The sequence below is a fragment of the Marmota monax genome, unplaced genomic scaffold (genome assembly GCF_021218885.2).
Source record: "Marmota monax isolate L192 unplaced genomic scaffold, Marmota_monax_Labrador192_F-V1.1 WCK01_AAM20220418_F8-fsc00095, whole genome shotgun sequence".
Lineage (NCBI taxonomy): Eukaryota > Metazoa > Chordata > Mammalia > Rodentia > Sciuridae > Marmota > Marmota monax.
In genome coordinates this window covers 518248-530233 of record NW_026695244.1, presented here as the reverse complement: position 1 = coordinate 530233, position 11986 = coordinate 518248, and the positions used below count along the sequence as shown (strand labels likewise).

General features: G+C 41.0%; 1 protein-coding gene across 3 annotated transcripts in view; it reads right to left on the bottom strand.

Annotated features, from left to right (window-relative positions):
* Positions 1 to 2964: 2964 nt before the first annotated feature.
* Casp10 (caspase 10) overlaps positions 2965 to 11986 on the bottom strand; it is a 43023-nt gene continuing 34001 nt past the window's right edge. For 2 of the 3 annotated variants that reach the window (XM_046463101.2, XM_046463102.2), the window contains one exon: positions 2965 to 11911. In XM_046463101.2, coding sequence (XP_046319057.1) covers positions 11755 to 11911 — 157 coding nt within the window. In that variant the 3' untranslated portion in view covers positions 2965 to 11754. The remainder of the gene's footprint in view (positions 11912 to 11986) is intronic. The other variant, XR_006855860.2, reaches the window with a different exon arrangement.

The following is an 11986-nucleotide window of genomic DNA, read 5'->3' as shown; positions in this document are numbered from 1 at the left end:
GAACCATATGAAATAGCTGGTATTTAGAATATGTAGAAGAGCTAGAAGAATGGCAATTTTATATGGTCCAATCAAATAATTGTAATTTATTATATTTCACTACTTGGTAGTATTCCTTTATATGACTATACCACAATTTAGCTAATATTGCTTTTTTTTTCTTTCTTCAAACAATGCTGGTTTGAGAATTCTCCTCCATGTCTCCTGATATGTGTACAAGAGTTTCTTTTGGGACATAGATCTAAAACTGAAATTTGGATTGCTAGAACAATCCGTGTGCAAACATCCAACGATTACTATAGATAGTGCAAAATGTTCTCAAAAGCAATAGCTCAAGTTACATTTCTTTAAGCAGCATAATAGAATTCCCTTCACACCATATCCTCACCTATGCTTGGTGATGACAGATTTTGAATATCAAAATGATGAGAATAAAATAGTATCTCACTGTGGCTTGATTTTTGCAATTCTCTCTTACTAAGGAGATTGATTATGTTTTCATGTGTTCATTGTTCATTTGTATCCCTCCCCCTACCTTGGGTTTTGTTTGTTTGTTTTCTTTCAGTACTGGGGATTGAACTTGGAGGTGTTTCACAAACCCTGAGTTACATATTCAGCTCTCTCTAATTTTTTGTTTGTTTGTTATTATTTTTGAGATAGGGCCTCACTAAGTTGCTGAGGTGATGAAGCTGGCTTCAGATTTGGGATCCTCTTGTCTCAGGTTCCTGGGATCACAGCACGTGCCATGGCACTTAGCATCCTTCTCTTTTAATAATGGTTCATCGTTTTTTGCTCATTTTAATCATGTTTCGTCCACCTAACTTGATTGTTTAATTTTTCATGGATTGGTAGACCTATGTATATCTCCCCTTTCTATATGCCGATCTCCTTTGTCAGCTTTATAATGTAATAAATACCATTTCCAGTTTGTGGCTCATCCTTTCAATTTTTTTAAATTGTTTTTCATGTTTTATTTTATTTTTATTTTTTAAGAGAGAGAGAATTTTTTTTAATATTTATTTTTTAGTTCTCGGTGGGCACAACATCTTTGTTTGTATGTGGTGCTGAGGATCGAACCCTCGCCGCACGCACGCCAGGCGAGCTCGCCACCGCTTGAGCCACATCCCCAGCCCCAATTTTTCATGTTTTAAACTAGACAAGAAGAGAAAGTATTTCTATGTAAATAAATTAGAAAATGAAAGCACCATAGTAGGCTAAAGTGGGACCTTTCAGGAAATATCTTAAAAGAGATATCAGGTTGGGATCATAGAGAATTTTTCCACAGAATTCCAGGCTTGAGGACTCATAGATGTAAGTATGACATTATTTATGTTCTTATGCACACGTTAGGGCTTCAGGTAATCCAGAAGGAGCTGGGGTAGGAAGAGGAAGGGGCTGGTTGTGGGCCAGGGGGGCAGGCAATCTCCATGCATAAAAATGACCGATTCTATCCTGGCCTTTTAAATACAAAGCATTGCCCCAGATCACAGAGCGTGCCTGGAAGTTTAAGTCCCTCAGCTGGGACAACTCTCAGCCAGGCACTGAGGTACAGGGTAGTGGGAAGGCCTCTTCCTTGCCTCCCATTGAGTGGAGGCAACCCTTTACTCCAGAGCACTCCCACCAGGCCAGGCTGAGGTACAAGTGCTCTACAGCTAGAAACAAATCACACACATGAAATTTGGGGTTTTGCTTTGTTTTGAAGAAAGAAGTTTTGGATGCCAAGGGGAGTGCCCTGGGAGGGAGGGGTATACTGACAAAGCAGCAGAGGAGGGGGCCACAGGAGTGACATTCACAAATAAGTAGAGGAGACAGTTATGCACAAGAGAGGGGCCGTCACCTAATCTTAGCACAGGCAGCTCACCTGGTTGGAAGCAACCAACCAGGTTCAACGTGGAGGCATATTGCTGGGCATGGTGGGGGAAGGTGGGAAAAATAGAATGGAAAGAAAGAGAGTAGACAATGACAGAGGTCTGAGGAGACACAAGGTGCCTAGGGAAATGCCACAAGATTGCTGACCTCACTGAAAGCCTATTTGAGGTTTGTGGTCATTGGTTTTAAATGAGACCAGTCTGCAATGTCTCCTGGTTTCACACAGCCACATCCAGAAATTTTGGTACAAATCAGGTGTGAGCCAATGAAGGATTAACTAGAGTTGGGATTGTGCCATCTGTGTAGAACTAAGAGGAAGGCAAGGGTATGGACAGTGGGTTCAGGGGTGAGTTTAGTTATGACGGGGCACAATGAAGGCAGAATTAGACAGGCTGTCAGTATAGATAGGTAAATCAAGTCAGGTCGAATCAAGGAGGCCAATTTTGAGAGAGTCTGGGAAGTTGGAGATTGTCCCCTGGATTGAAAATGTTAATTCCTTCAGAGCCCTTCCTCCACCCTTATCAAGAACCTGCCCCTGCTCCAACCTGTTGCTAAGGTAACCTGTCCCAGGAATTGCCCCTCCCTACAGGGAGCCATAAAGTTTATTAATTAATGTGTCCTGGGCTGCTCCATCCTGCCCTACCCCCTTCAGCCCACCTGTTTCCCACCTTTTGGGCATCCCAAAGACAGCAGGAGAACAAAGTAAGCCTAGAACTTACAAAAAGGGCAGAACACCTGACTTCTTGGGATACCAGGATACCAGCTATGGCCTCCTTCTCCCTCCCAGGAGAAGTCTATGTTACCTCTTTTTAAATAAACCCTGCTTTATATGCTTGCCTCCGAGTGCTTCTCTAATATTCAAACTTCAACATGTGGGGGAGCAGAACTCGTGACTGATAACCAGCAGTATCAACACTAGGCAGGGTAAAGAGAGACTGAGGGGTGGTGCTGACATGGACAGGTGGTAGGCAGGGTCAACCAACCAACCTGAGTCCTCCTTGCAATGAAGGCATTTGGAGGGGGGGGGGGGTCCAAGGGGAAGTGATGTGAAGTGCTTGGAGGTGCCTGTCAGAGAGGCAAGCTTGCAACTGAGACTCAGGTGGAATACATTTATTATTGATAACACATTTTTCTAGATGCACGATTGGTGGTGTAGACAATAATGTATTTCAAAGAGATGGGTAAGATCAAGGACAAATGCAGAAGTTGAAATAATGGGAAAATATATCCTGTACAAAAATGGAATTATAAATGAATATATTCCTGTTTGTGTGGACTTACATTTCCCAATTATTCCACAATGATCATACATTATACATAATCATAAAAAGGTTAGTAGATCAAGTCAAGGACATCACTCAAAAGATAAGAAGGGACATTTCTCCGTATTTATAAATAAATCTAGTTGCAATCTACAAAGCTCATAAAGTTATTCCATTCTGAAATTGTACCAGTATTTTCCATATATCCTAAAGAATTACTTAAAATGAGAGGGTGTTTGTGTCACGGAGCGGGGGCGAGGATTAGAGTTTCCACAGCTCCCTCAGGCCTGGCAAGCTGAGGGGCGACGAAGGTCCCCGGGGATGGAGGGACATTGTAGAGGGCCCAGTAATGTACCAGAGGCCCGACCGCTCATGACATCCTGGGCCTGGCACAAAGAGACACCAAACTCCCTGAGCGATCTGGCGGCCTCTGCCGCAGCTGGAGGTAGGACAGTTCCTGGACTGGGGCTCAGGTGTGACTCATCTCTCTTCTTTAAACTGTTAGCTGCAAAATGGGAACAGTGGCTTCCACTTCAGAAGGAGATCTGAGAAGGAATGAACTGGGAGGAGTCGGGAAGGGATCCCCGGGGGCGTCCAGTCCCGACCTCAGATACAACCTGCAGGGACGCTGACCTCACATAGTCAGAGCCACCAGGACAACTTTGCTGGACTCCCCTATGACCCTTCTGCAGCCTAAGAAGCAATTCTCTTGGTCGTCTCCCACCCACAGAACTTTTTGCGGATGACACCGAGGGTAAAGGACCACCTTAGGGAGCCTTTTGTTGTTGTTACCGGGGATTGATCTCAAGCTCACGACCACTGAGCCACACCCCCAGCCCTATTTTGAATTTTATTTAGAGAGAGGGTCTCACTGAATTGCTTAGTGCCTTGCTGTTGCTGAGGCTGGCTTTGAACTCCCGATCCTCCTGTCTCAGCCTCCCAAGCCACTGGGATTACAGGTGTGTGCCACTGCGCTGGGCTTGGGGAGCCTTTTAAGAACAGCCCTGAGTCTTGGTCCCGCCCTGGCCCCAGCGCTTAACACAGGATGGGGCACGCAGTGAGTGCCCAGTAAATTTCGACTGAATGAATGAGTGCAAGGTAGTAAATGACCTTTCACATCCATCATCTCATGGCAGCTTTCTGTGACCTCACCCTGAGGTGGTGACAGTGGCTGCCTAACTATGTTTCTGAAACTCACTATATATGCATGGGAATGTAACCCAGTGGTAGAGTACTATCTTACTAAGCTCAAAGTCCTGATTTTGACACTACCACCACAGGAAAGAAAGGAGGAGGGAAGCCTGGTGCGGTATTGCACTCCTATAATCCCAGCGACTCAGGAGGCTGAGACAGGAGGATCGCCAAGTTTGAAACCAGTCTAAGCACCTTAGTGAGACCTTGTCTCAAAATTAAAAAAAAAAAATAATAAATAGAGCACTTGCTTAGCATGTATGAGCTTTAATCCCCAGCATCCCCTCAAAAAAAAAAATCAATTTAAAGCACACTATTTGATAGGTAACCTAACAGGTGTTATAAACCTATGACACATTTTGGGGAAAGGTGAATGTGAATGCCTGAAATTTGAGAAACACAGTGCTCACGAAAGAGTCCAAAATGGGGGAAATATTTTCTACAGCTGTTGACTATAACAACTTCTATAAAAGGATTCTTCTTTCACCTTTAAAAAAAATGAGATCAAATGAGAGATATGAATTTCACAGTATATGTTTTCTCTCTCAATAATACCTATTTTAAACAAATATATGTTTGTATTTGTTGAATTTGCACAACAAATACATACATACTTGTCTGGAGTGATCTATGGGTTGAGGACATGGAAAGGACTGGGCACATGGTAGACAGAAAAATTCAAGACTTTTTTGAACACCTATTCTCATTTTCTTATCATGATACAACGTAAAGATATTATCTACCCAAAATTAAATGTAAGAAGTAAAAATCAATATACTTTAAATTTTTTAATAGAAAAACTTTTAAAACTAATCTGCAAAAGTTATGGTAGGAAATGATTGTTTGCATTGCCAAATGAGTCATTGTTTAAACAAAGATTTCTTCTAGCATTTTTTAAATGAGTACAAATTTTTTTATGTTTATTTTTTAGTTATAGGTAGGCACAATATCTTTATTTGTATGTGGTGCTGAGGATCGAACCCAGTGCCTCACACATGGAAGGCGAGCACTCTACCTCTGAGCCACAGCCCAAACCCTAACTTGGGATGCATGGATAAATTATATATATGAATATATAATAATATATATGAATATATCATTAATAATTGAATATATGTCAAAATATATTACATACGCTTTTACATAAAGTTAGGTTTAGGTATAAGGGTGTTTTAGTCATCTTTTTTGCTGCTGTCACTAAAGGACCTGACCAAAACATGTGTCAGGAGGAAAAGCATATTTGAGGGTTCACAGTTTCAGAGGTCATAGTCTATGGAAGGCTGGCTCCATTCCTCATGGCTCAAGGTGAGGCAGAACATCATGGAGGAATGATGTGGCAGAGAGAAGCAACTCACATGATAATCAGGAATCAGAGATCTCCACTTGACAGATATAAATATATATCCCAAAGCCACGCCCTCAATACTCCACCTGCATCAGTTACCACTGGATTAACCCCATCAGGTGATTAATTCACTGACTGGGTTAAGGCTCTCACAACCCAATCATTTCCATTCTGAACCCTCTTGCATTGTCTCACATGTGAGCTTTTGGGAGACACTTCACATCCAAACCATTATATTCTGTCCCTGACCCCCAAAAGTTCACACTCATCTGACAATGCAAAATACATTTAGTCCATTCCCAAGAGTCCCCATATTCTCGATAGTTCTGAGACTTCTCAAAGCTCAAGTCCAAAGTTTTCTCTGAGGCTCAAAACAATCTTGCATTGTGAGATCATGTAAAATTAAAAGCAATTTACAAGTATCCAAAGCAATTTACAAGTATACACTATATACAGGTACAGAGTAAACATTTCCACTCACAAAAATAGGGGCATAGAAAGAAGGGATGGGACCAAAGCAAGACCAACCAGGTGCGCAAACAAGCCCTGTAGTTCTTTGTCCAACATCTGGATCATATGGTATAATGTCTTCTCCAAAGGGCTTATGTAGCTCTGTCCCTGTGGCCTTGTTGGGTGCAGACCAAGTGGCCTTTCTGTTGGCTTGTCTCTGCTTAATTCCTGCAGCTTTCCTAGGACAATGTCCCACGTTACTGTCATTTCTTCATCTTGGGGGTCTTCACTGCAGCTTCAGCTTCCTCCACACATCTCCCCTCTTTGTCCTTTCAGGTGCAGCCCACAGGGACTCCAACCCTGCAGCACCTTGCCTCGCCTCCCAGAACTTCCTTTGAAATCTTGATTGAAGCCTCCATACCCCCTCACTCCAGCCTCCTGCATTCCTGCAGAACCAGCACTATGTGATTAACACCAAGGTCTACTGCCATCTCAAGCAGTAGCTTAGCCTCCGGGGACACTTGCTGCAGCAGCCTCTGAGTGTCTGAGTGGTTGAGCATGTTGAAAAAACTTTCTAGGCCCCTTTGTACAAGAAGGATTCCCCACTGATTTCATCTCAAGAGAATTTTTACTTTTCTTTCCTTGAGTCTGAGGAGGGTCTGGTCTTGCAAATTCCTGAGATGTCCTCAAGCCATCTTTCTCATTGTCTCTGGGCAAAGTCTTTGGCATTTCTTTAGTGGAAGTAATATCTTTAATAACTGCAACTTCCTTAGCCCTAGTTTACTTCCACCTTTAAGTCTGCATTTTCTAAATCTTTCTGCTCTGCTTTCTGCTCCTGGCTATAACAATAAGTTTGGCTAAAGGCTGCCAGCATATCCATGCCACTTTCTGAATGCTATGCTGCCTAGAAATTTCTTCTACTAGATTAAGAAGTCCATCACTTTTAAAATCAGCCTAACAGAAAGTCTCAGGGTATGGGCAAAATGCAGATAACTTCTCAGTCAGAATATAATAGGAATGGCCTCTAGTCCAATTACCATAGTGTCCTCTTTTTCCTCTAAACAATCTTGAGCTCTGTCTTAACTGTCCACAGTCCTATTAGCATTCTGCTCTTCTGAGCTCCCACCAAAATCAGCCATTAAGCTCCACTTACAACAACCTAAAGCATTTCCAGTTTGCATTGCTAAACATCTCAAAATCCTCCCACCAATTCCAAAAAGCTCAGAAAGATTCTGAACTACATGGTCAGGTTCGTCACAACAATGATCCCACTTCTCAGCAACAATTTCTGTTTTAGTCAGCTTTTTCACTGCTGTGACTAAAGGATCCAACCAGAACATGTGTAGAGGGGGAAAAATTTATTTGAGGGCTCACAGTTTCAGAGGTTTTAGTCCATAGAAGGCCAGTTTCATTCCTTGGGTATCAAGATGAAGCAGAACATCATGGCAGAAGAGTATGGCAGAGGGAAGCAGTTCACATGATTATCAGGAAGCAGAGACCTCTTCTAGCGTTTTTTAAAAATATTTATTTTTTAGTTGTAGTTGGACACAATATCTTTATTTTATTTTTATATGGTGCTGAGAATTGAACCCAGGGTCTTACACCTGATAGGCGAGCACTCTACCACTGAGCCAGAATCCCAGCCTTCCTCTAGCATTTTTAAGAGGGTTCCATTTTTAAATTTTTTTGTAGAGTTCCATTTTTTAAAAAAACCCTAAATTTAAAATTTTAGTTCCTATTCAAAGCTATTACTGTATAGTATATTCGTACCACATCCTTAAGGGCAATCTCTAGACTTTCTATAAGACACACACCCTAACAGAAAAAGATCAATGATTTTTCACATACATATACTTCACCAGAGGACAGTTACACTTATTTTGTACAGTTCAAGTTTAGAATGAGAACAAGTGTTTTTTAAATTGGTTCCTGTTCAACAGAAGAAAGGGAACAATTAAAGCTACCAAAAGTGAAACCAATTGACTTAGAGGCATAAGATTGCAAATCCAGAGATATACAACAGAGCAAATCCTCCACTAATGGTTATGATACTTTGGCAAACTGTTTAACACTCTGAGACCTGAATCATGAGGTCACTGGGGTCCTTCCAAACTCCCAGCTCCATGACCCCACTTGTGGTATGAGTTCCCTTGCTGGAAGACTTAAGCAGAGATGAAGAACTATAAAGTAGAAGTTGATCATGGAAAGAGAGGATGGATTGGAGCAGGTGCCAAATGGATTAACCACTGGCTTCTGACAATAATTTGATGCCCATCTATCTACATTAACAGTTCAAAGTAAATTTTATTATTTTCTGTGGATACCAGAATGTCCGCACAAAAATTATATGTCAGTACTCAAATCTGAAACAGTCAGAAAAGCCAAGATACCTATCTATTAATTTTTAAAGATTATTGGAAAAATAATTAAAGCATCTGAAAGAGAAAAAGGAGAAGCATCTGAAAGAGAAAAAGGAGAGCTCAGAGACCCTAAGAATAAATTTACAAACATTCCAAGGGCCTAAGAATTCTAGGTTAAGAACAATTTGCCTAGATGGCTTAGAACGTTAACTGAGTGAATGTATGGCACAAAAATTGCCCATGAAATGAGGTAAACTTTGAAGATGGTTTACCTCCATTGAGACTTAATCATGAAAAAAGGGATGCAAATCAGCAACATGAACCATTGTGTTACACCTGTTACTGCCTGTATTAATTGGTCAGTACTCATAATACACCATTTGTTCAATTGTGTAACATTGCCTAAGCACTAGTGAAATACAGTGTTTGTTAAGTGTAATCTGCAGGATATCAAACCCACCCACCCCTGTTGGCCCCCTGAAGTGAGGCCAGTAGGATGTGCTACCAGTAACTCTAATAATAATAATAATAATAATAATCAGTTATTAGTAGAATTAGTATTAAATAGTATAATTTAATTAGAATTAAATTAGAATTTAATTAGTATTAAATCAGTAGAATTAGTATTAAATAACTATAACATTGCATAATATCTTGTTGACAGTTTTCATGTCTTTTCATTTTGTGTGACAGTACCCAAACTTTTGTGAAAGAATGAGAGAACAGAAAGGGAAAAAATAATAATAATTATTAAAACTCTTGTAGGTTGAGCACAACTGTACAAAATATGTAAGACCTTCACTCAATTTTCCCATTTCTTTCATAAATATCTGAGCCAACACTGACTGTAGCCACTCTCAAATAGCTGTCACTAAAAAAACCTGTTATTCCTGGACTTTAAATTCACACAGATGTGTACACACTCTTAAACACAGACAAATATGTTTTCACCATATTTGAGGTTGCTCTCTAACATGTGTGCACAGGCCCTGATCAGGAGAAATGAGTCAAGGATGATTGCATCCCTGTGGTCTGTATATATTCATGACTCAATCCAGGAACTCCTAAAGTGCTTGGTGGAAGCCTCTACAAAATTCATGGAAACTTTGCTGATTAGAATTTAAACATGTATATGCACTAGGTTCCAACATATCAAAATGTGAAATAAACCTCAGGCCCTAGACTTAAACATCAGCCCTCAATTGCTGCTGAAGATTTTATTAACATTAAAAAAAACTGGACTCCACCAAGTTGGCCTTCTGCTGCTGGGGACATCATGATCCAATGAAGGGAGACCTGGCTCCTCAGAGGATGTCAGGGCCTATTGCTAGTGTTGCTGCTAATGAAGTCAACTGGAATAAGGATCAAAAGAACTCAAGTCCTATATCTCCACTTAGAACACTACCAGAGGACTCCACTACCTAAAGGTCTTGCATGTACATGTCACAATTAGATTTAAGTGTGTATATAGATATACATTCTCCTTTATCTTCCCAATAGCTAGTATTTTTCTACTCCAGAGAAGGTTCAAAAAAAAAAAAAAAAAAAGCTTGAATCAGTGACTATTTCAGAGCATGGGAGTTTTGCAGGGTGAAATGGAAATCTGAGGCCTCAATCTACAGATCCTCTGGTCTTTTCTTTATACTACACCAACCTTCATTGCAGAAAACTGTTAAATAGCCAAAGGCTATGCGTATCCAACTGGATAAATACTATGATGACCAGCTTTTAGCTTTGCTCTGTTTGAATGAAGGTTTTGAAAGAACATTCTGACATATATTGGACTTATTTCCTTAATCAAGCCACATTCAAGTCCCTGCAATGGTCAGTTACATTAAAACAGGGTGTGTGGGAATACTTCTTACAGCAAATTCACTATGAATCTGATTTTCATATAAATTCTAAAGTCAAGCACCTATGAGAGTCATTTTTCTTCATTCCTTGGTATCTTTTATGAGCATCTACATATTCAAAGAAACCTAATGCCTTGTCATGCCCCATGATATTCCAGTCCACTAGAGTGGGAAATGGAATCCTGTAAGCAATAACCTGCTGAAGGACAGTGAGCTAGTTGCCTCAGCATCTTCATCTATAAATGAGGCTTTGATCACAAGATTTTCCATCTTCTTCTTAGGTCAAAACTTCAAGGATTCAAAATATGTTTCTAGACATTAAAAAGAAAAAAAAAATCCTCTTGGAATTGAGAAAAAATGTTCAAGGACATGTTCAAAACCTTCATGTAAAAATTATCATGGCTTCTATACAAACACTGCCAGACATCTCTCTGGTCAGGGAAAGTCCAACGATCCCTATGAACAGCACCCATCTTTGAGGTGGCCTCTTTCCTCCACATTTGGACCAGAGGAGTCACTGTGTACTAGTGACAAGGTAGGGCTGTTGACTGCAGTCCACACAGTGCAGTTGGCAACCTGAGAAGATCCAGTGAAGAGACAGGTGCTGCCTTGTAGATTGAGTCCTGATTCAAGTGTTGCCTGAAGTAAGTGCTACTGACTCATCGATTTCCAAGGAAAAAAGGGTGGCAATAAATTCCCTGCTTTGTTTTAGTCAGTTTGAGCTGGGTGTTCTGCCACCAGCACCTGAAAAGTTTTGAACAAGAGAGAGTGTGACATCAGGCTATGAAGTTTCTGTTTCTGGAGCAGCTGAATATGTCTGTCTTCTCAGTGAGCTGTCTTCTTCCTAGAACCACACCTCTGCCCAGCCCAAGAAAAACATGAGTACCTTCCCTACCCTAAAGCAGGAGATTGGCTGTGGCACAGACCAGATTCCCCTCACTACATGTGCAGGAAGAGAAGTTTAGGAAGGGGGACAGCAGATGGAGTGTGCATCATGATGCCATCATCCCATGTCCAGGGCCATGCAGAGGGGACAAAGAATTATAACCAAGGGGTATACATCTAGAGAGGAAAGCCAAGCTCAGTCTAAGCCAGTGGTTCTTAGAACTGAAGGAACCTGAAAAATACATCTGTTCCCACCTTGCATTTCACAGACGCACAAACCAAGGTCAGTTGTTTGTTCTTCAGGGTACCTACCCAAAGCCAAGGCTATAACCCAAGTCTTTAATCAATGAAGTTTTCTAATATGTAGACTTGTCAAAAGAAAAAAAAAGTAGAATTGACTATCATAAAACAAGGTATTTCCATTGCTAGAATGACAGGTGGAGACCAACTCATCACCTATCACCAATTCCCATGCTGGGAGGGAGGCCGGAGGACATAATCAAAGTTTCCTTTCAAATCTAGGAGCCAGTGAAGACTCTCTACAATAATAAAAGTGCATTCTGTGGCACAGGGAACACGAGTTTTCTCCTTAGTGTGAAAGCAGGCTGGGGCATCTGTCTCAGTGTTCCGTCGCTGTTCACCTGTTGACTCACATCATTGTTGACTGCAGTGAGAATAGATAAGATGTCTTCCTGTCTGCAAGAAGAAACCACACACCAGGTCTTAGAAAGATGCCTCTTAGGTCAAGTAGGTGACTGTGTCACGGATACA